At 46.8% G+C, this 25,366-nt stretch overlaps 1 protein-coding gene across 1 annotated transcript in view; it reads right to left on the bottom strand.

Annotated features, from left to right (window-relative positions):
- LOC139264540 (ATP-binding cassette sub-family A member 13-like) overlaps window positions 1-25,366 on the bottom strand; it is a 417,853-nt gene that overhangs the window by 22,605 nt on the left and 369,882 nt on the right. The window contains exons 49-53 of the mRNA XM_070881155.1: window positions 21,739-21,916; window positions 20,751-20,866; window positions 15,906-16,062; window positions 12,680-12,933; window positions 9,918-10,110 (exon numbers count right to left, since the gene is read on the bottom strand). Of these exons, the coding sequence (XP_070737256.1) occupies window positions 9,918-10,110; window positions 12,680-12,933; window positions 15,906-16,062; window positions 20,751-20,866; window positions 21,739-21,916 (898 nt within the window). The remainder of the gene's footprint in view (window positions 1-9,917; window positions 10,111-12,679; window positions 12,934-15,905; window positions 16,063-20,750; window positions 20,867-21,738; window positions 21,917-25,366) is intronic.

The following is a 25,366-nucleotide window of genomic DNA, read 5'->3' as shown; positions in this document are numbered from 1 at the left end:
CAAGTACAAGGAGAAGAATTCTTATCTCGACTTGCCTGACACGACCTGTCTTTGGAGACTGCGCTTCCACAAAGAGGTTATCACTGAGGTATGCCAGCTGACAAGGGCAGATCTGCAGCCTGCCAGCACCATCAGTACGGCACTGTCCATCGAGGTCAAAGTCACCATGGCACTGTCGTTTTATGCCTCGGGTTCTTTTCAGATCACAGCTGGAGACATTTGCAGACTTTCTCAGCATGCCACACATCACTGCATTAGACAGGTCACTGAAGCCCTGTACACATGCAGGAGGGACTTGATTAGTTTCCCCATGACGAGAGAGGCACAAAGTAAGAGGGCTCTAGGATTCGCCAGAATTGCAAACTTCCCCAAGGTGCAGAGAGCAATAGACTGTAAGCACATCGCGATGTGGGCACCTTTTCAGGATGCAGAGGTTTTCAGGAACTGCAAGGGATTCCACTCCCTGAATGTCCAACTGGTTGTCAACCACTAGCAAATTAAGCTGGCAGGGAACGCTCAATTTCCGGGCAGCATCCATGATGCTCACATGCTGCGTGAGAGTACTGTATCTGACTTGTTTAACAATGAGCCACAAGGTCAATGCTGGATGTTTGGTGACGAAAGGATATGCCCTTGCCACCTGGCTGATGACCCCCACTCGTGACACCCACACCGAGGCTGAGAGGAGATACAGAGCAACTCGCAATATTGTGGAGAAAACTATTGGAGTGCTGAAGCAGCGCTTTAGATGCCTGGACCACACAGGAGGCGAGCTCCAATACCACCCTGAGCAGGTAGCTCAATTTGTGGTGGTGTTTTCCATGCTGCACAACTTGGCTATCAGGAGGGGACAAGAATTGCCTGAGTCTGACAGTCCACCTCACCAGAGAGAGGAAGAGGAGGACGAGGAGGCGGACGCTGACATCGGCCCAGACAATCAGGCTGATACTGAAGCCATGCCCCCGCCCCCCTGTAGACTACATGAAAAGGCCCATGGTGACATGATAGCTGCAAGAGCCTTACCTCAGGAGCTCATCAATGATCGCTTTGCCTGAAAGAATGTTGGTGTTATTTACGAGGCTGACACACTGCTGGGTGTGCAGGTCATACATCAATGGTGGGCATCACCTTGGTGACAGTTAAAGTTTAAGTTGATTGAAGTTAAGTGTCATTATACCCTTTGATGTAAAGGAATCACCAGCATGTAATGGTGCAGCTATCTGAGCCAATGCGCAACAAGGTTTTGTTAAATAAAAAACATTTACACCGAACATTAGTCTGAAATCATCAGTATTTCTGTACAAACCAACCCTTTCCCCTCCCCACCCCCGCTTCTCTGTCCCACCTCTACCCTTTCCCCTTCCCCCCCTGAGTCCAAGCCGCCTGGCCGAGGAAGTCCTCAGACGATGCTTCATTGAGCGGGGGGGGGCGGGGGGGCGGGCAGTGACGGCTGAGTCACTGCATGGAATGATACGGGAGAAGACGGTCCCCAAGGTGGGAACATGTTCCGAGCCAGAAACAAGATGTTGTTGTTAGCTCTCATGTGTGGTTGGCAATGGGGTCAGGGGGAGGGGGGCAGCACCTTGGGATGCAGTGCCGCGCTCCAGGAGCACTGGGAGCCCTCTGCCACCAGTGTTCCTGCCTACCAGCTCCAGGGCCTCCTCCATCCCTCCATGTTATATCTTATATGTTGGACAAAAACTCGGTGCCAACTATGTTCTTGGTGCTTGGTAGGCTTTTTGCTACTGGTGAATCTCCGCCGTTCCTCTCACAACAGCCAGACAAGCACACACCACAGCCAGACATACCTTCAGTGCCTCTGAACTCCCTCTCTCTCTTTGTCTCCTCTTCTGCGCATGTCATGATGACCCTTGACCTCCTGAATCGCGGGAATCGAGCATTGCCATGCCGTTGCTAAGGACGGCCAAACTTTACGGCAGAAGGTCAAAAAAATGTTACGCTACTGCCCATTTGATATTGCTCGTGGTAACGCCCATTTTCAAAAATGTAAACTAGGTATTTTGAGAACGGACGAGAAGCCGGCAATCTCAAAACTCTTTTTTCATGCCCACACCAGAAATAACGCCCATTTTTGGGCGATAAGCACAAAAGTGGAGGTTCTAGCCCATTAATTCATTGAATGCTTTCATGAAATTAGCAGACTAATTAAGTATTTATCAGCATGTTAATGCATCATTACTAATATTGTACAGTATAACTTCAACTAAAACATTATCACAACACAGATTCCTTCTATTTCTAGCACACATAGTGTTAAGTATGTAAACCTGTAAATACCATGTCTAACCACCAGAGGGCTTATCCCCTGGAGTCCCAAGGGATCCCACAATCCCTTGGGAGCACCTGTATATAAGGAGGTCTCACAGGCTGGAGAGGCATTCTGAGATCTGTAATAAAGGACTATGGTCACACCTTACTTTGAGCTTGCAGTATCTGGTCTGACTCTTTATTTAAGACATAACAACTGGCGACGAGATACAAATAACAAACCCCACCGCAACAATGCAGAGAACCGTGAGCATCCTGGAGAAATTTTCAGAGGGAGATGATTGGGAAACCTTCATGGAGCGACTCGATCAATACTTTGTGGCCAACGAGCTGAAAGGAGAAGCGAATGCTGCCAACGAAGGGCGATACTCCTCACCGTTTGCATGGCACCAACGTATGGCCTCATGAAAAATCTGCTCGCTCCAGTGAAACCCACAGACAAGTCATATGATGAGTTGTGCACACTGGTCCGGGAGACTAAACCCGAAGGAATGAGTTCTGATGGCGAGGTATCGGTTCTACACGTACAAGAGGTCTGAAGGCCAGGAAGTGGTGAGCTACGTCGCCGAGCTAAGGCGCCTTGCAGGACTTTGCGAATTTGGAGCACATGTTCAGGGACTTCTTTGTACTTGGCATTGGCCATGAAGTAATACTTCACAAACTGTTGATTGTAGAGACCCCAACCTTGAGTAAAGCCATTGCAATAGCCCAGGCGTTTATCGCCATCAGTGACAATACCAAACAAATTTCTCAGCACATGAGTGCTGCTGCAAGTATTGTGAAGAAAGTAACGTTGTTTTTGAATCGAAATGTACAGGACAGCACTCACATGCCTGCAGCTGCATGTCCGCAGATGACTCAGAATCCACCATCAAGGGTGGTGAATACAAGGCCATTAACACCTTGTTGGCGCTACGGGGGTGATCATCATTTCCATTCATGCCGCTTCAAAGGATAAGTTTGCAAGGGCTGTGGAACAATGGGACACCTCCAACGTATGTGCAGGCAAGCTGCAAACCCTGCTAATCCTGCAAACCACCATGTTGCACAGATCCACGGTAAATCAAGACGAACCAAAGCCTCAGACCGAGGAGGCAGAGGTATATGGGGTGCACACATTTACCACAAAGTGTCCCCTGATAATGCTGAAGGTTGAATTAAATGGACGCCCGATGTCCATGGAGCTGAACATGGACGCAAGCCAGTCCATAATGTGCAAAAAGATTTTCGATAAATTGTGGTGCAGCAAGGCCTCAAGGCCAGTCCTGACTCCCATTCGTACTAAACTGAGAACGTACACAAAGGAACTGATTCCCGTAATCGGCAGTGCTACCGTAAAGCTCTCTTACGATGGAGCGGTGCACGAGTTACCACTCTGGGTGGTATCGGGCGATGGCCCCACGCTGTTCGGCAGGAGTTGGCTGGGAAAGATATGCTGGAACTGGGACAACGTCCGAGCGCTTTCGTCCGTCGACGACACCTCATGTGCCAAGGTCCTAAACAAGTTCCCCTCGCTGTTCAAACCGGGCATCGAGAGGTTCTAAGGAGCAAAAGTGCAGATCCATTTGATGCCGGGGGCGCGACCCATCCATCACAAGGCGAGAGCGGTACCTTACATGATGAGAGAGAGGGTGGAGATTGAACTGGACAGGCTGCAATGAGAAGGCATCATTTTGCCGATCGAATTCAATGAGTGGGCCAGTCCGCTTGTTCCAGTCCTCAAGGGAGACGGCATCGTCAGAATCTGTGGTGATTATAAAGTAACTGTCAATCATTTCTCACTGCAGGATCAATACCCGCTACCGAAGGCTGATGACCTATTTGCGACACTGGCGGGAGGGAAAATGTTCACGAAGCTGGACTTGACCTCGGCCTACATAACGCAGGAGCTGGAGGAATCATCGAAAGGCCTCACCTGCATCAACACGCACAAAGGTCTCTTCATTTACAACAGATGCCCGTTTCGGATTCGATCGTACGCAGTGATATTTCAGAGGAACATGGAAAGTTTGCTGAAGTCGGTCCCGCGCACCATGGTTCTCCAGGACTGTGGTGTATGTAGCACACAAATCACTGACTCCACACGGTCTGGTGTTGATATAACTGCTGTGACCTTAGTCCTTTATTGTGTAACTCCAGAGTGCCTCTCAGGTGTGGTGGACAGCCTTTTATACTCTGTCTTGCAGGTACTTTCAGGTCTCCCACCACAGCGCCCTCTGTGGCACACCATTGTACTTATACATTTAATGTGCCTGGACAATATATAACATCTCACTCCCCCCACAGTTCCAAAAGCCATTGCCGATGACCTCGGCCTTGTTCGTCCTGGTTGATTTGTGAGTGTGAGTCCATGACCATCCACTTCCCTCTTCTCCCCCATGTGGAGGACCCGGTGTAAGCATGTGATATTTGCAGTCCTTACTTGGTGATAAGGTACACGAGCATAACCTCCAAAAGAAAGCAGGTATACATAGACGGTACATTTGTATGGTACATATAATGTGGTACAGATGTTATGTCAAAAGGTTGCAGGTACACTGAACAGTTATTTAATCCCAGCTCCTCTGGGTGAGGTACGGTGGTGGTACACAGCCCCCTTTTGCCCGAGGTAATGGGCTGCGCTGAGACAAGGTTCGCAACTGGTGCATTGCCTCTGTTTTCATGAGGTAGTCACCTTAGCAGCCGCTGAACCATTGCATGAATCCCCTAAATCGAAAATCGCATTAGCCCATTGGTAATGTTAGTCACGGATCCATATCCCTTTTACTTGAACCTCGTGGTATTAACTCTTTTCGTAATTCATATCCATAATTTTAAACACAGTGACCATTGAAAGTCTTTTTTGTGGGGACCACCAATGGTGTAAGGCCCTTTTAAGACTCCCGGGTGCATTTCCCTTTTGAGACGCCATCTTGTGTTTCCCACGAGACTTCCCTTGGGCGCCGCCATTTTAGGTGCTCTGCTGGCCTTTGTCTGCAGAGTTCCATTACCACGAGGCTCACCGGCGAAGACCGAACAGAAGGGACAAGGAAGAAAAGAAGGGAAAAAACGGCCCAGAGCAACCCAGCTTGGCAGAAGTGGCTCCCTGGACTCGATCAGTCATAGTCCCTGAGAGTCCCTCCGTACTTGCTGCCACATCCGCCGCTCTGGCTCGTGTTCTCCCGAGTCACGGCAGCTGCCGCTGCAGCCTCCACTCCCACCGTTGTCTCCGCACTTGCCGCCCCTCCTGCGGCCGCTATAGCCGCCACCATCGCAGCTGCTACTGCCACCTGACTTTTCCTCTGCGTGGGTCCCCCAGATCCGCCGGCCATCGATGGATCTCCCGCTCATCGCTTGCAGCGCTCCGCCGGCCCACACCCCAGCAATCGGCCCGTACCTGCAAACTTGCTCTTCCAGGGTCTGCTCCTCTGTGGAGGCTGAGGCTGCAGAATTGCTTGAGGTCAGGAGTTCTGGGCTGCTGTCACCTGTATGTGGATTTAGGCTGCAGCTCCAGCTCGGTCGGCACTGCTCTTTGGGAACCCGGGGGACAGCGGTCTGTCCTTTCCCATCCATCTTCTGCCAAGAAGCGTCGGCCCATCGCCTGCAATGACCCACAAAAGTAAACCAGGCGTCTTGCCCCCGTGAGATACCTGCACGTCCGCTCTGCCAAGAACAGATATCAGTTCCTTGATATAGGTACGCAGCTTTGCCATGACCGGGACCAGCTTGTGTAGCTGGGTTGACCCACAGTTTATCAAAAGTTCTCTGACTCATCAACGACGGACTCGATTCCAAATCCACTGCCATACTCACTGGGACTTCCGTCAATTTTTACTTCCATTATCACTGGGGCGAATCGACGGTGTACATATACAGTCCCAACACCTCGTCTTCTTCTGCCTGCTCCTCGCTGAACAGTGGATCATCTACCATCTCCTCAGCCACACGGTGAGTCAGATTTCTTTTACACATACGCTTAAGGTGGCCTTTCAGGTGGCAGGTATTGCACGTATACTCCGCAAACCTGCACCGGTGAGCCCCATGGCTTCCTCCGCAGCGGCAGCATGGTGCTGCTTGACTGGCCCCCCTCAGCGGTCTCAGTTCCAGGACCCTGATGTCCGTGCTCTCTGCCCCGGGCAGAGCCACATCCTGCAGTTTTGTCCGTGATGGGCGCTATCCTGTGGACAGTGCCAGCCGGGTTCAAGACTGTGTGGATTATTTGCTTGGTGCTGCAAGTCGAGGTCATATATGCCTGGCTGATGGTGATGGCTTTTGTCAGGGTGACTGTGGGTTCCGTGGCTAGCAGCTTGTGAAGGAGGCCCTCTTGGCCAATCCCCATAACAAAAACGTCCCGCAAAGCCTCGTCAAGGTGTGCGCCAAAATCACACGGCGTCGCAAGTCTCCTGAGGTCCGCAGCATATTTGGTGATATCCTGGCCCTCAGATCTGCAGTGATGGTAGAATTTTTATCTGGCCGTGAGGATGCTCTCCTTCAGTTTCAATGGTCACGAATGAGTGCGACCTGCTCCTCATATGACTTGTCCCTGGCGCTCCCAGGTGCCAGCAAATCCCTGACGAGACAGTAACCCTCATCGACACAACTAGAAAGCAATATCGCCTTACGCTTATCTCTCAGTGCATCCGTGTCCTCCGTCAGGTCGTTTGCTGTGAAGTAGTACTCGAGCCTTTCCGTAAAGGCCTCCCAATCATTGCCCACGGTAAAATCCTTTAGCGAGCCCAGAGTGGCCATGGTTGCATGGAGTTCGTCCGCGTCCTCGTTGCCAACGTGGTGTATGTAGCACACAAATCACTGACTCCACACGGTCTGGTGTTGATATAACTGCTGTGACCTTAGTCCTTTATTGTGTAACTCCAGAGTGCCTCTCAGGTGTGGTGGGCAACCTTTTATACTCTGTCTTGCAGGTACTTTCAGGTCTCCCACCACAGCGCCCTCTGTGGCGCACCATTGTACTTATACATTTAATGCACCTGGACAATACATAACAAGGTCGACATCTTGGTTACAGGTCGGGACACCGTCGAGCATCTGCAGAACCTGGAGGAGGTTCTTAGTCGGCTTAATCATGTGGGGCTCAGGCTAAAATGCTCAAAGTGCGTTTTCCTGGCGCCTGAAGTGGAGTTCCTGGGGAGAAGAATCGCGGCGGACGACATCAGGCCCACCGATTCGAAGACGGAGGCAATCAAGAATGCACCGACCACAGAACGTGACGGAGCTGCGGTCATTTCTAGGACTCCCGAACTATTTCGGTAATTTTTTACCGGGTCTTAGCACATTGTTAGAACCCCTGCAATATTTACTGCATAAAGGAGATGAATGTGTATGGGTTAAAAGCCAAGAAAATGCCTTTGAGAAAGCTGCTATATTCAAACAAATTGCTTGTGTTGTACGATCCATGTAAATGTTTGGTACTAGCATGTGATGCGTCGTCGTACGGGGTCGGGTGTGTATTGCAACAAGCTAATGAAATTGCAACCGGTTGCTCATGCATCCAGAAGTCTGTCTAAGGCCAAGAGGCCCTACAGAATGATTGAAAAAGAAGCGTTAGCGTGTGTTTACGGGGTAAAGAAAATGCATCAATATATGTTCGGGCTCAAATTTGAATTGGAAACCGACCATAATCCGCTTATATCCCTCTTTTCTAAATAGGAATGCATCGGCCCGCATCCAGAGGTGGGCGCTCATGTTGTCCGCATACAACTACGCCATCCGCCACAGGCCAGGCACAGAAAACTGTGCCGATGCTCTCAGTCGGCTGCCATTGCCCACCACAGGGGTGGAGATGGCACAGCCTGCAGATTTAGTTATGGTAATGGAAGCATTCGAGCGTGAGCAATTACCTGTTACCGCCTGACAGATTAGAACCTGGACGAGCCAGGGCCCCTTACTGTCCTTAGTAAAAAACTGTGTGTTCCACGGGAGTTGGTCTAGTGTCCCGTTAGAGATGCAGGAGGAAATAAAGCCGTACCAGGGGTGCAAAGGTGAAATGTCTATACTGACAGACTGCCTCCTATGAGGTAATCGGGTCGTGGTGCCAAAAAAGGGCAGGGGCACTTTCATCAGTGATTTCCACAGCACCCACCCAGGCATGGTAATGATGAAAGTGATAGCCAGATCCCACGTGTGGTGGCCCGGTATCGATGCAGATTACGTGCACAAATGTAATATATGTTCACAGTTAAGCAATGCACCCAGGGAGCACCACTAAGTTTATGGTCCTGACCCTCCAAACCATCGTCCAGGGTCCATGTCGACTATGCAGGCCCATTCTTGGGAAAAATGTTCTTAGTGGTTTTAGATGCGTACTCCAAATGAATTAAATGTGTGATAATGTCGGCAAGCACGTCCGCTGCCACCATTGAAAGCCTACGGGCCATGTTTGCCATGCACGGCCTGCCTGATGTCCTTGTAAGTGACAGTGCTTTACCAGTGCCGAGTTCAAGGAGTTCATGACCCGCAATGGGATAAAACATGTCACATCTGCCCCGTTTAAACCAGTGTCCAATGGTCAGGCAGAACGAGCAGTTCAAACAATCAAGCAGAGCTTGAAAAGGGTAACTGAAGGCTCACTGCAGACTCTTTTATCCCAAGTCCTGCTTAATTACCGCACAAGATCCCACTCGCTCACTGGGGCCCCTACTGCTGAACTGCTCATGAAAAGGGCACTTAAGACAAGGCTCTCGTTAGTACACCCTGATCGACACGAACAGGTAGAGAGCAGGCGGCCTCAACAAAGTACATATCATGATCGCGTAAATGTGTCATGCAAAATTGAGATAAATGATCCTGTATTTGTGTTGAACTATGGACAAGGTCCCAAGTGGCTTCCTGGCACTGTTTTGGCCAAAGAGTGATCAAATGGACTCACCTGCAGTAAACACTTAGACCAAACCAAACTCAGATTTACGGACTATCCAGAACAACCCACAATAGACTTCACCTTTCTCGACCCTCCAACACACACACAAGGGGCAACCGACCCAGCGGTTGACCACGAAGCAGAATCCATCACCCAGCAGGACTCACCAGCCCCAGCAGCCCAGCAAGGCCAGCTGCGCAGCAGTCCAGCGAGGGCCCAACAAATGACTCACCAAAATCAGCATTTGCACCGAGACGATCAACCAGGGAAAGGAAGGCCCCAGATCGACTCGCATTGTAAATAGTTACACTATTGACTTTGGGGGGGGGGGGGGGGGGGAGGGGGGGAGGGGGCAGGCGTGGAGTGTTGTTATGTATGTAAACCTGTAAATACCATGTCTAACCATCAGAGGGCTTATCCCTTGGAGTCCCAGGGGATCCCACAATCCCTTGGGAGCACCTGTATATAAGGAGGCCTCACAGGCTGGAGAGGCACTCTGAGATCTGTAATAAAGGACTATGGTCACACCTTACTTTGAGCTTACAGTATCTGGTCTGACTTTTTATTCAAAACAGAACACATAGGGAATTTTAAAACTCTGTACGTGAAATTTAGTAATTCCACTGGGGAAAATAAATCTGTAATAAAGCATTTAAAGATTGAATTTAGTTGCGAGTTAGAGGATGTTAATAAAATACTGAATTAACTCACGGCTTTTTAGCAATGTTACTAGAACTAGATAATTCTAAAAATAATGAACTTTTATCTGTACCTCTCCTGTAGGCACCCCCATGGTGACTCCTTTTACAGCCTTAACTTTCTTGTTTAGCAGCTGGTAACATTTCTTTAAGTTGTGAATCTGTAAAATGTCATTGCTTGCTCCTCCATTCAGAACCCGTTCACGTTCCTTTCTCACATCTTCATCCTCATTGTCACTTGTTGTATCGTGCAGAGAATCCTTGTATCTGGATATTTAAGTAAAACTGTCAAAACATCTAGTACATTTTATATGATAAACTCAGTCTAAATGTGCTCAGTTTTTCTTTACTTATAACAGTATGAAAGATTCACACTCATTTAAACAGTAGCTCATCATTGAAGTTTGAAAAATAAAGTGAAACTGTTACATAGATGCAAATGTCCAAACAATAAAGGTGGTATTTTGGACAGTGTTCAACATCTGCATGTATAATGAGCAACCATAGGCATCCTAAAGCAAAGATTCCAGTGCCTTGACTGATCCAGCTGAGCCCTGAGCCTCCAGGTTTGTAGTAATTTGTTGCATGCTATACAACTATGCCATTTAGAGGGATCAAGCCTTGTAGCTACCACAGAAGAAAGATGTGCAGGAGCAAGATGAAGAAAGAAGGGATTTACTTGTACTTCTTTCAATTTAGTACACTGTATTCACTGCTCACAATGTGGTCTCCTCTACATTGGGGAGACCAAATGTAGATTGGGTGACCGCTTTGCGAAGTACCTCCATTCAGTCTGCAAGTGTGACCCTGAGCTTCCGGTCACCTGTAACTTTAATTCTCCACTCCACTCTGACATCAGTTTCCTACACTGTTCCAACGAAGCTCAACATAAGCTCGAGGAACAGCACCTAATTTTTTGTTTAGGCACTTTACAGCCTTCTGGACTCAACATCAAGTTCAAAAATGTCAGAGTGTAACCGCTGCCAATCTTTGGCTCCCTTCCCCCAACCCTCCCCCCTCAGAACCTGTTTCTTTCTTTCTCCTTGTCTCTAATGGCAGTTGGTCATTATCCCACCATTCACACCCTATCTCGACTAATGTTTTTCTAACTCTTGGCATTATCATTTGAATTTGGGCCATCGTCCCTTTTGTCTCTCTAATCTCTCCTGTCTTCCACCCTATCACAGACCTTCCCTTTTGTTCTTTTTTCCCCTCCCCCTTTCAGTGCTTAAGAATATGTTCTTTTCGAACATTCTCCAGTTTTGACGAAGGGTCATCGACCCGAAACGTTAACTCTGCTTTCTCTCCACAGATGTGCCTGACCTGCTGAAATTTCCAGCATTTTCTGTTTTTATTCCAGATTCCAGATTCCGCAGTATTTAGCTTTTGTGTTATTAAATTAAGAAGGGGATGAAGCCCAAGCACGAGCAGTATTGCCAACTGCCAGAAATGTACGGCAATACATTATTGAGGAGAGATTCTCCTAACCAAGCCCTCCCTCTCATCCCACCATTTGACCCTTTCCTTTCACCCACCTTCTGAATACCCTCCAACACTATTCCTCCTCCATAATCAAGAATACAAAGACCAACATCACTGCAAAAAAACCCTCTTTACTTCACATCAGGAACATTGTGGATTGAACACTTTTTTCTTTCTCTTAATATTTAACTGAAATCATCTGAGTGCAATCCTTTAGTGCCTGGCCTATGTGCTGTTTTTTTTGCTACTACAAGGGGTTCTCCTGTCGCAGGATCCTGTGAGGTGGAAGGCTGCTGATCATCCACTGAGCGTACTTGAGATACTCATTGTGGGAGACATCGAATAGCTCCGGGCCTGAATGCCCACTGTAGACTGTTGTGTCCCAGCATCGGCCAAGGCAGTCGGAGTCAGCTGGCTGTTTGGAACCATCAAAGGCACTGGGTTTAGAGGCTGGTAGGGAGCAAATGTGCAGTCATGCTGAGAGAGGACAGCACGAGTCTCTCCCATGGAGCCAATGCGACTGTCATGGGGCTGCGTCTCTACACTCCCACTGCTCTGCATGAGAACAGAGTGAAGGAGTGTAGTGATGTTCTGGAAGCCCTGATCCATGCTAGCCACACTCCGATGCATACTTTACTTCATGAATTGAAAGACCGAGAAAATGCTTGAACCCAGAGCCACAATGGCAGTAGTCTGAGCTCCCAGCAAAGCTGTCAGTGCTGTCATCAGAGGCTCCATTATTGTGGGCCATGCTGCAGTGTTTATAGAACTGACTACTTATTCCATGGTTGACTATCACCTCCCCTTTAAGAGTTGCAGGCTGTCTTTAAATATCATCAGGAATGCCCAATATTCAAGCCCTTGATGAGGAGAGCTGCCAATCAGTAGCAGGACTAACACTGGCAGCCCGCTTATCTTATGATAATGAGGACCCCTGACCAATTTCGTCTGCTGATTGCATCCATGTGATTATGCACAACATTGATTTTCTACCCCAATAACTTATATGCTATTGGAGCTGGGGAAGGGTGAATGATTGTATGTGAAGAATGGAAGAAAGCAGTGGAGAATTAAGAATGGATGAATATACCTGATTATTTTTGTGAATTTAGACATAACTTGGTATCAGAAGATTAAATAAATAGAATAACGTCCATAATAGCATAGACTCAATATGATGGGATAGATGGACTGGGGAAGGAGCAGGCTTGATGGGTCAGATGGTATATTTAATTCTGTGCTTTCTTATCCCTAAGTTTTTCGACTTGTAGGGTTCTTATTTTTAAGTAGATCTGTATCTCCCCCTTACAGTAACTTTTTTAAAATGAAGGAAGCATCAAAAGGGCCATCGTACCTGAGCTTGTGCAGTAGATTTCCTTGGAATAGGAGTCGAATTGACAAAAAGAAGCATCCCTCAAGGGTTATCGCCACAAACACCCAGCCAAGGAATTCCATCTCAAACGGACTCACATAGGAGTTTACCCCAAAATTCTGGGTGAGATCAAATTTCAACTGATTGTAGGATAGTTCTATCAACCCAAAGGACAGGCAGAACTGTGGGAAAATGATGAAGGCCCAGCGAAGTACACTGTAAATCCTCAATAATTGCTGTAGGAGAGGGAAATAAAACATAGACATTATCTCTAGATTTAAAATGTTTGTTATGACAGCACATTCATTAGTTAGTCTATTCCCAAACTTACCTGAATTGTAGTCACCCACCCACCGACCTCCCGATGTCAATTCGCTTTATATCAATTCCTTACTTTCATTAAATCTCTATGCCCTTCCCAGCATATGAGGATACACTTGAAACTTAATTTCTCTTGATACTATCTCTTTTAGAGTTGTATTCTGCACTCTGTGCTGGCTGATTTAACGAACAGCTAGAAACATAGAAAATAGGCGCAGGAGTAGGCCATTTGGCCCTTCGAGCCTGCACCACCATTCAATAAGATCATGGCTGATCATTCCCTCAGTACCCCTTTCCTGCTTTCTCTCCACACCCCTTGATCCCCTTAGCTGTAAGGGTCATATCTAACTCCCTCTTGAATATATCCAATGAACTGGCATCAACAACTCTCTGTGGCAGGGAATTCCACAGGTTAACAACTCTCTGAGTGAAGAAGTTTCTCCTCATCTCAGTCCTAAATGGCCTACCCCTTATCCTAAGACTATGTCCCCTGGTTCTGGACTTCCCCAACATCGTGAACATTCTTCTCGCATCTAACCTGTCCAGTCAAGTCAGAATCTTATATATTTCTATGAGATCCCCTCTCATCCTTCTAAACTCCAATGAATAAAGGCCCAGTTGATCCAGTCTCTCCTCATATGACAGTCCAGTCATCCCTCGAATCAGTCTGGTGAACCTTCGTTGCACTCCCTCAATAGCAAGAACAATCTTCCTCAGATTAGGAGACCAAAACTGAACACAATATTCCAGGTGAGGCCTCACTAAGGCCCTGTACAACTGCAGTAAGACCTCCCTGCTTCTATACTCAAGTCCTCTAGCCATGAAGGCCAACATACCATTTGCCTTCTTCACCGCCTGCTGTACCTGCATGCCAACTTTCAATGACTGATGAACCATGACACCCAGGTCTCATTGCACTCCCCTTTTCCTAATCTGTCGCCAATCAGATAATATTCTGCCTTCGTGTTTTTGCCCCCAAAATGGATAACCTCACATTTATCCACATTATACTGCATCTGCCATGCATTTGCCCACTCACCTAACCTATCCAAGTCACCCTGCAGCCTCTTAGCATCCTCCTCACAGCTCACACTGCCACCCAGTTTAGTGTCGTCTGCAAACTTGGAGATATTACACTCAATTCCTTCATCTAATTCGTTAATGTATATTGTAAAGAGCTGGGGTCCCAGCACTGAGCCCTGCAGCACCCCACCAGTCACTGCCTGCCATTCTGAAAAGAACCCGTTTATCCCGGATCTCTGCTTCCTGTCTGCCAACCAGTTCTCTATCCACGTCAGTACATTACCCCCAATACCTTTGATTTTGCACACCAATCTCTTGTGTGGGTCCTTGTTAAAAGCCTTTTGAAAGTCCAAATACACTACATCCACTGGTTCTCCCTTGTCCACTCTGCTAGTTACATCCTCAAAAAATTCCAGGAGATTTGTCAAGCATGATTTCCCTTTCAAAAATCCATGCTGACTTGGACTGATCCTGTCACTGCTTTCCAAATGCGCTGCTATTTCATCCTTAATGATTGATTCCAACATTTTCCCCACTACTGATGTCAGGCTAACGGGTCTATAATTACCCGTTTTCTCTCTCCCTCCTTTTTTAAAAAGTGGTGTTACATTAGCTACCCTCCAGTCCATAGGAACTGATCTAGAGTCGATAGACTGTTGGAAAATGATTACCAATGCATCCACTATTTCTAGGGCCACTTCCTTAAGTACTCTGGGATGCAGACTATCAGGCCCCGGGGATCTATCGGCCTTCAATCCCATCAATTTCCCTAATATAATTTCCCGCCTAATAAGGATATCCTTCAGTTCTTCCTTCTCACTAGACCCATTGTCCCCTAGTACATTCGGAACTTTATTTGTGTCTTCCTTCGTGACGACAGAACCAAAGTATTTGTTCAATTGGTCTGCCATTTCTTTGTTCCCCATTATAAATTCACCTGAATCTGACTGCAAGGGACCTACGTTTGTCTTCACTAATCTTTTTCTCTTCACATATTTATAGAAGCTTTTGCAGTCAGTTTTTATGTTCCCTGCAAGCTTCCTCTCGTATTCTATTTTCCCCCTCCTAATTAAACCCTTAGTCCTTCTCTGTTGAATTCTAAATTTCTCCCAGTTCTCAGGTTTGCTGCTTTTTCTAGCCAATTTAAATGCCCCTTCTTGGATTTAACACTATCCTTAATTTCCCTTGTTAGCCACGTTTGAGCCACCTTCCCCATTTTATTTTTACTCCAGACAGGGATGTACAATTGCTGAAGTTCATCCATGTGATCTATAAATGTTTGCCATTGCTTATCCACCGTCAACCCTTTAAGTATCATTCGCCAGTCTATTCTAGCCAATTCACCCCTCATACCGTCGAAGTTACCTTTCCTTAAGTTCATGACCCTAGTTTCTGAATTAACTGTTCGAAGGATGGATTCAAAGAGCTGAAAGGCATTCTTCATCCTAATCTATCTTGCATGTTATTCGAATTACATCTTAATATCCATAGTGTAATGTTTCCCTACTTATTGGTGAGTTTAATGGAAGACATTTCATTGATTAGACTGATAATGCTCACTTATGCTCAAAACTTTGTTTTGTTTTTGTGCTGCCGTATGTGTTAGGTTTGCCCCATACCAGACCTAAGTTTCAGTTTCCTGGACTAATTCCCACTGTACCAGAATTTTCAAAGACAGGTATCAAAATTAAGTGGCAACTTCAAGGCATTATGATGTGAACTAGTATTGTTAGCGACTAATTTGAGACCCAAAGAATTCCTCATTTGTGGTTCTTTGCAGGAATTTTCAGAAATCAATTTGGTCTGACAATTTTTCCAATAATTATTGGAAATTTAGGGATAATTATTGGGGTTGTTTACTTACCTCTTGGTTGGTTAGTAGTGCCAGAAAACGAGGAAGATAGGCTGCAAGGATAGTGCAGAGACCCAGCACTAAGTTAATTGCAACGAATGTAATAAAAGCTACGTCTGGACTGGAGAAGAATCTTGACAGGAGATACATCCAGGGTAGTGTGGCAAATCTGAAAGACAGATAGAAAAACAAGACAGATGAGCAGGCAGAAAAAACAATACAAGTGCAGTTCTTGCATAACTAGATATTAATGAAAATTACTATTCACAGATCACTTATACTTTGGCTCTATTTGAAATCATTATTTTACCTCCTTTTCTCTTTCTGTCCAAATTACCTCTGATGTTCAGAGAACAACAGCGGCCCTGAAAATCCATAGGGTGGCACATCTCCACATGTGCTGAAATGTGTCCACCCTATACCTCCAATGTTGACCCTGCTGAAAAGATCGGAAAATTCAGCTGAAGAGTCCTGAGCAGAGATGGGGTAGGACGGGCACCAGGTCTCCTCACCAGAAGAAATTTTCAAAGGGAGGCACTTAAAACTTAAAAAAAAAAACGGCTGTCCAAATCTTTGGGGATCTAGGTAGGCACTACTTCTGCCCCTTGGTTGGCTAGTGTGCCATTTATGCTGTTTTTCCGGGTTTGCCACCACTCTTCTGTCAAAGTTCTGGTGGAAAAGCGAGAGAAGCCCCTTGAGTGCAATTGGCTGTTGTAATAACAGCACTTCTCAAAACACAAACTAGGGCTGATATTACAAGGCTCTGCTCCTAGTACAGAATCTGTCTTGATGTGGTCCTGGGTCACAGAATTGATCCTACAGTGTTAAGCCCTATATCCAATCTGCACTCGTGTCTATCGAGGATCCATTCCTAAAGCAGAGCTTTAGAATAAGCCCTCTGATTTAAAGTTCACATCCTGATCAGGGGAATTTATCCTCAGGGTTATAGCCTATATACATTCACAGAATTGCAAGTTAGCAACATGGTATTGCCAGAGGCATAGATGAATTAGCCAAAGTGATGTTAAAGAATTCATCCATTACTTCGGAAGTTTTCTTTTTTTAACAAAAAACACTGGACTGTTTACATTTTTTTGGTAGTAAAAGTGTCTTTATCAGTATCATTTGACTGCCTATAAAAATGCAAAGCACAGGATTTCCTATTGGTGGTGAACGAGAACAATAATTAAAGATTATGCCTAATCAACAGTAGTATCGGAGAATGCAACAGACTTTAGATTGTGCAATCTCCAAGTATTTAAAGAAAGAATGCATTTATATAGTGCCTCTCGTGACCTTGGGATATTCCAAAGCACCTCACAGCCAATTGAATACTTTTGAAGTATAGACACTGTTATAATGTAGGAAAATGCAGCAGACAATTTGCTCACAACAAGATCCCACAATCAGCCATGAGCTAAATGAATAGATAAAGGGCTGAAATTGTCCCTTTCCTTAAGCCCTGTTACCACCAGAAATTGGCAGCCGAGCTGCGGAGTGCAATGGCCGCCATTATAAAAATTCCGCTCCTACAGTATCCCGGTGGTGACCCGCTCTCCAACCCCCCCACCACTCCGCTGCATTCTAATCCATCCTAAGTGAATCATCAGAGTGCATACCGCCGATATTCTCCCACGACTGCAAAATTTCGCCAGAAAAATATTCCTCCCACCGGGCGGTGCCAAAAGCTACTTTTCTCAGGCGGTCCAGTGAGGCTGTGGCCTTCTAAAATGGCAGCGCGGCTCCCATTAAAGGGGAGGACGCACTGCTGCTGCCGCTGAAACCCTCCCTGGTGGCCCAGTGGATTGAACTTTAAAAATCGCACAGGTTCTCCCCTTTAAGTGAAGGGGAGAGCCATGGTGACGCAGCAACGTGGTTACGTCATCAGCGCTATGCTGATGACTGACAGCGGCAGCCACCCCATACCCGACCCAATTCCACCCCTCTAGTGTGGTCACTGCCGCTTTATCCGTCCCCATTATGAGTGACCTCTGGTCCTCCGAAAAAAAAAAGCCAAAGAGCGGAATTTCGCTCAAGAGGCCGCCTCATCCACCGTGGCGGGGTGAAAACAACAGAAACAGGGTGCATGTGACCCGTTTCCAGTGGTGGGCCATTTCGGACCCAAACTGTTTTAGCAATGTTGTTTGAGGAATAAATATTGGCCAAGACACCGGAAGAACTGCTCTGTTCTTCTTTGAAAAGTGCTCTGGGTTCTTTTACATCCACCTGAGACGGTAGATAGTTTAACGTCTAATCCAAAAGACAGCACCTCTGACAGTGCAGCATTCCCTCAGTACTGCACCGAAGTGCAGTATAGATTATGCGCTCAAGTCTCTGGAGTGGGGATTGAACCATCTGACTCAGAGGGTAGCGTGCTACCACTGAGCCAAGGCTAATTTATATTTAGGCATACTTCAGGGGAATAGGGTACACTGGTTAGCAAGGGTACTTCCAGTACGAACACCTTTCAGTGATATTGCTATCAGTGGAGGATATTCGGGTAGACAGGAGGTGGCCTCTCTTCTTCAGCTGAAATAAATCATCTCTCTGGGATACTGCAACCATGACTACAAACTAAACAAATATCTTGCATGCTGGATCATTCAGAACTTTTTCTTCCTTTATCTGTAACCTTATAATTACATAGAAACATAGGTACAGGAGTAGGCCATTCGGCCCTTCGAGCCTGCACCACCATTCAATAAGATCATTACTGATCATTCACCTCAGTACCCCTTTCCTGCTTTCTCTCCAGACCCCTTAATCCCTTTAACCATAAAGGCCATATCTAACTCCTTCTTGAATATATCCAATGAACTGGCATCAACAACTCTCTGGGGTAGAGAATTCCACGGGTTAAGAACTCTTTGAGTGAAGAAGTTTCTTCTCATCTCAGTTCTAAATGAATTACCTCTTATCCTTAGTTGTGTCCCCTGGTTCTGGACTTTCCCAACATCAGGAACATTCTTCCTGCATCTAACCTGTCCAGTCCCGTCAGAATTGTATATGTTTCTATGAGAGCCCGTCTCATCCTTCTAAACTCCAGTGAATCCAGGCCCAATCGACCCAATCTCTCCTCATATATCAGTCCTGTCATCCCAGGAATCAGTCGAGTGAACCTTCGCTGCACTCCCTCAATAGCAAGAACGTCCTTCCTCAGATTAGGAGACCAAAATGGAACACAATATTCCAGGTGAGGCCTCACTAAGGCCCTGTACAACTGCAGTAAGACCTCCCTGCTCCTATACTCAAATCCTCTAGCTATGAAGGCCAACATACCATTTGCCTTCTTCACCACCTGCTGTATCTGCATGCCAACTTTCAATGACTGATGCACCATGACACTCAGGTCTCATTGCATCTCCCCTTTTCCTAATCTGCCGCCATTCAGATAATATTCTGCCTTCGTGTTTTTGCCACCAAAGTGGATAACCTCATATTTATTCACATTATACTGTATCTGCCATGCATTTGCCCACTCACCTAACCTGTCCAAGTCACCCTGCAGTCTCTTAGCATCCTTCTCACAGCTCACACCGCCACCCAGTTTAGTGGCATCTGCAAACTTGGAGATATTACACTCAATTCCTTCATCTAAATCATTAATGTATATTGTAAATAGCTGGGGTCCCAGCACTGAGCCCTGCGGCACCCCACTAGTCACTGCCTGCCATTCTGAAAAGGACCCGTTTATCTCAACTCTCTGCTTCCTGTCTGCCAACCAATTCTCTATCCACATCAGTACATTACCCCCAATAACATGTGCTTTAATTTTGCACACCAATCTCTTGTGTAGGACCATGTCAAAAGCCTTTTGAAAGTCCAATACACCTGCTATTACATTCCTGCTAATAGTTTACTAACAATTTTGTTATACCTGTCCTTGTTTTTAATCACCTGGTAGGAAACTGTAGTGAAGGAGGTTCTACTGCTTGTTTATCATCATCATCATCATCATCATCATCATAGGCAGTCCCTCGAATCGAGGATGACTTGCTTTCAAGTCAAAAAGTTCAGAGGTGTTGCAATGAAGAACCTAATATTCCGGATTCCAAACTAAATCTTTAAGAGTGGAAGATGCCTGTGCGTGGATTTTTTTAACACCAGCACCACACGGGCTTGACAGAGCCAGGTCTTGGTCCAGTGGCAAGGATTAACCAAGACGACTGGAGATTAGCTCTGCTGCACGGACCTAGTGCACACACATATCGCAGTGTGGGCTGGCCCGTGCTGACCCTGGGCCCTCGCCTTTTCTGGGCCCGAACTCGCGCCTCTCCTGGGCCCCGATCACATCACTCTGCAATCTCTTGCCGCTCCTTCGCCCCGACCTCGCCGCTCCTGTTGTACCTGCCCATGCTCCAATCACCGACCTGGATCTTGGTCACTCTTCGCTGCCATTGCTCCCCTGCTCCAGCACGTGCTGCTCCCTGGAGTGGTATGCTGCCACACTGCTCCTTCCACTCCCCGGCCTGCTCCGATGGTGCTCGCAGGCCGGGGGCTGCACGCAGATACCCATCTGACCACTGCAATAATTGTGTGATGTGCATTAGCTCCATGATATATTAGGATATTTGGCATCAACCACCCTCTAGTACTTCACCCATTCTTCATCGAATGCCAAACAGTACAATCCACAAAGAAATGTGTAGCGATCAACAATGGTAATCGAGTTGAGCTTTTCCCTTCTAGCCTAGAAACTCTAAGGCCAGTAGTAATGCTCTCACCACTATCTCAGCTCAGATCAGGGATTACATCTGGAATCCTCCTGGTATATATGGCTCAATGCATATGAAGTCAGTGTTTATTTTTTCACAGTTTGACGCAGCTTGATGGGATAACACTTCTCTTATTTCTTACCCAAATAAGATCAGCAGCAGGGATGTAGCTCCAAGGTTCTCGTGGTAAGTGAACGCTGAAAACTGGAAAGCTGCAAAGACACAAATGCACAAAACTACCGGGACCAGATAGTAGACCTAGCCAAAGAGATAAAAACAAAGATTAATTGCTGAAAAGAGAGAAATAAAAACAGTCCAGCAGTTGTACAGGTCTAGGATATAGTTGTTAAGTGGTTCCACTATTACACCCCCCTCCCTGGTCACTCCTTCATGCTGAATCAGACTGTCTCTCGTCTCACTATCCTGTTCAATCCTGAGCTGAGCTTTAACGTACGCATAACCAAGATTACTGACTTCTACCACCTTACCCATTGCCTCTTCTGGTACCATTTCTCCCCTTGCCCTGTGGATTCCCCCTGTTCTTGCTGCTCCTTGCCCACCTCTGCCTCATGCCTCTTCCCTCCTGTCACCCACCTCACTCTGGGAAAGTGCATGGCACACAACACAACAGGCAGCCAACAGCACTTCATTGACTGCTGACACTTGACAATATAGCCCTGATGTTTCTGACACCTGGTGAGAGACAGACCCAAAGTGCCACAAAATTCTGCTTTATCCTCCCAGGTCCATCCACTTGGAGAGGTGAATGCACTGCAAGGAGTGCAGCGTGCACAGTTTATTATCTACTCCATGTATGTATCGAGAGCTTTTAACAGTCAAGGCACCTGCTTCACAAGGCCACGCTCAGGGATTTCATGGCTCTGTGTCCCGTCTGTCAGCTACTCATGCTCTGGAAATAGAGCATCTTATCTCAGAAAACTGCATTAATTTCATCCTACAACGGGTGAACGTCTTGCTAAGTAAGCATAAAGCATTGCTACTGTTAATTGGAAAGGAGTCCGAGAGGCATTCGTCAGATTCCTGATTAAAGAAGGATATTTGAAAATAAACAGCAATGATGGGAGAAATGCCGTTTAATAGATATAAACAAAAGCTTCATATATCCGTACCATATCATACAGGAAGTTTGTGATCCAGTACACTTTGTAACCCAGACCAGAGATGTGTTGTAATCTTTTCTGCCCGGTAACTCTGTCTTGTACAATGTATCCACCAATACTTGCTGTTAGAACAGAAAACCCCAGAAGGATACAGAATGCCACTCCACACTGTCGAAGATTCTCCATACTTCAGAAAGAAAAAAACAGAAGTATGAAATTGATTCAAGAGTAAGACACAATATTATCTTTATGTATTTCAATTTACTTCAGATTAATAAATAAACAATAAATAAAAAGGCTGATTCTGAGCTTCTAGTGGGGAATGATGCTCACAGGAAGCATGTGGTGGAAAATCATGGCACTGCACCTGCAATTTCTTGCTATGATCTTCCTGCAACTGCCACTCCCCACGAGGAATGCGCAAAAGCAGAATCAACCCTACAAAGTGCAGCAGAGAAAATTATATCAACTGCATGTCCTTGTAACTTTCTATGCCATTTTCCTTTCTCACCCAATTCCATGCTAACTTGGTTATTTTAGTAATAGTTTTGTATGCCACAACACCCTCAGTGAAGACCGTCATAGTCCAAGTTTTAGTATTTAATGGACTTTTAACCCTCCCTCAGACCGTACATGAATTTACTACTGCTGAAATTTAATACAGGTAAAAGTAAGGTACTGCACAATGCAAGAAAAGATAGGTGACATGTATACTCGATGAGTGATGTTGAACTAATTACAACGACAATGGTATTAGTAGACTCAGCATTTAACATGTCCAGTCATTGTGCAGTCAAAAAAAGCATGTAGAATACTGAGCCAGGGGAGAGAATTTCCACAGGGTTCTTCTGATCTCCCGCAGTAACTATGGTGGAATCCCCTCAGGAAGGTGTAAATGGTCGTCTTTAACCATTTAAGGCAGTTTTTGTTGGTTCTGCTGATCTTCTGCCGAAGTTAGGGCAGGAGAATGAAACAACCTGCAGAAATCCCAGGTGCATTTAATCAAACCATTAACGTTAAAGTCATGTATAAGTTATGTTGAAACTGTAAGTTGATTTTTTCAGAACCTACCTTGTGTCTTGTGACATGAGGAAAATAGTCAAACCACAAGGCTGATACTCAGAGGGTGAATTATGACTACGCCAGCAGCATGAAATGGATTCATAGCGAATCGGCAGCCTGTTTTACCCCGTGTACCATTTCATTTTCTATTAATGGGGGTGGGGGGGGGGGGGCGGGGGCGACGGTGTCTGTGGTGGAATCTCCCAATGCTGGGAGTTCCTACATCCTCACAGGGATCCACGTTAACTTGGGAACCAGTATGCCTGATGAGACAAGGAGTACAAGGCTTCCAAATGCTTACCTAGATCTTACAGGAATGGTAGTATAGTATATGTAGACACCTTTAGTAATGACTCCACGTGGCAGGGTATGGTACTTAAACTGTGAAGACCTGCAGTCCTTTATTAGCAGCTCCTGAGTGACGACAACAAGCTGTGAGTTCCCTTTTAAACTGGGTTACCTGCCATGTACAGGCAACCCTTAGGTCTCCAGCAATAGCACCCTCTGGTGTACCGGTAAGGTGTGTACAGTACAAGGGTACATTCAATGTGGCATAACAGTGTTACAGACATCACTGAGCATTTTTCATATCCTTGTTGTCATGACCAGGGGAGGTGATCAGTGGTGGGCTATGGGAGGTTGTGGTGAGGGTTGTGTGGTTGCCAGGTGTGACCCCTGTGCTTGAGGCTGGCCTCATACGTTTCCCCTCCCTCACACACAAACCAAGTGGGTGTCACTGTTGTGGGATCCCTCGGGGAGGTAGCCACGGCAGCAGTGGGTGGTGTGTATACACTGTGATGTGGGTAGTTGTGGGGTGGTGGGCAAGGCCACATGACTGGGTGGACTCCTTGTCCACCAATGGGGATGAGGGTCAGGTCATCCCAGGGTTTGCCAGAGAAGCTGGAGGGTATTGGCCTCATGCTCCTGGTGTTGGCCCTGGTGGCCAGGGGCTGTAGGGCTGGTCTGGTGCCGGTTGCCATTGGTGGTGGCTGGGCTGCCCATTGACCACTGTCCCTGTAGTGGGTCTGCTCCCACTGCCTGTGTGTGTGTCCTGCAAGGGGCATCACATCCGTTCCAAAGGTCCAGGCTACATGGTCAGGTACATGCTGGACCTGGGGGTCTCCCACAGGGGGATTCCATTGGCATCAGCATGGTCCCTGTAGGACCCAATGTCCTTTGGCAGTGTCCTACCGGTATACATGACACCTTGGCTCTGATCACACATAGTCGCGCCTGCATTATACATTCTAGCACTTGCATCACTTTTGAGTGTCCTGGTTTCAACAGACATGATTACATTAGGCATTTCACAATCTCTATCATTACTGTTATGCATAATAATCTTGTTCTTAACCTTACTGACACCTGCATCCATCTCATTAGTCACATTAGTTAAACCAGCATCACAATTCATGGTTACATTGCATACATTTTCATACTTGCACCCTTTAATTGCATCTTTAGCTTTAAAGTCCGTGTACTCAAATAGTTGGAACTTCTCCTTTAAATTTTTTTGGTTACCGATCTCCTTTAAGAGAGCCTTCAAATCCGATTGGCCGCTCGATGTCACATGATGCTCCTCCATGTTGACTCGTGGCATGGGGGAGGCCATTTTGATTACAAGTTCTGCTACTTGTGGTGCTGCAGCCATTTTCTGGTCTTGCTGCAGGTCGGCTGTGGTGCTCTTTTCTTCCACAGCACCACTTCGCCTGATGTGGACCCGGTTCATCCAATTCCTGCCCAGCAACGTGGGACCGTCGCTGCCTACAATCCACAGGGGGAGTTTGTGCAACACGCCACCCTGGGAGACCTGGACGTCTATACTGCCAACGATTAGGATTTTACCTTTGGTATAGGTGAGCAGCTTTGCCTGGACAGGAGACAGTTTTGGTCGAGTGGCAGGATTCCTCCAAATTTTTACAAAGGTCTTTTGGCTCATCACAGACTGGCTCGTCCCTGTGTCGATCTCCATGGAGACTGGGACCCCATCGATGTCCACTTCCATAGTCCACGGAGAACTTCCGGTGGAGCGGGTAAGGATTCCATACTCTTCTTCCAGGGTTTGAGCAGCTTCATCTTCATCTGTATCGGAGCCCCGGTGATTTGCCAACTCATCAGAGACACAGAGAGTACAGCCTTTTCTGCACATTCTCTGAAGGTGCCCTTTTTCTTTGCAGCCTGTGCATGCATAGTCTTAGTAGCGGCACTGGTGGGCCCTGTGGTTTCCTCCACAGCGCCAGCACGTGGCCATCCGGTTTTCCCCATGTGGCGGACTCGGGGCAGCATTTCTGCCTTTTGAAGTGTCCAGGCGGTGCACTGCGCTCACCGGTTTAGAGTCCTGGGTCAGTATTCGCCTGGAGTCGCTGGCCGAAACCATGTAGGCCTGGCTCACTTGAATTGCTTTCTGCAGGGTGACAGTGATATCAGCCGAGAGCAATTTGTGTAGGACGCCTTCGTGGCCGATTCCGATGACAAATATGTCCCTTAGTGCTTCATTAAGGTGGTCGCCAAACTCATATGGTGCAGCTAGTCCTCTTAAGTGTGCAGCATACTTGGCAATTCCTTGGCCCTCAGG

Source organism: Pristiophorus japonicus, chromosome 5, assembly GCF_044704955.1.
Source record: "Pristiophorus japonicus isolate sPriJap1 chromosome 5, sPriJap1.hap1, whole genome shotgun sequence".
Classification (NCBI taxonomy): domain Eukaryota; kingdom Metazoa; phylum Chordata; class Chondrichthyes; family Pristiophoridae; genus Pristiophorus; species Pristiophorus japonicus.
Note: the sequence above shows the minus strand (reverse complement) of the source record. Positions and strands in the feature narration are given on the sequence as shown.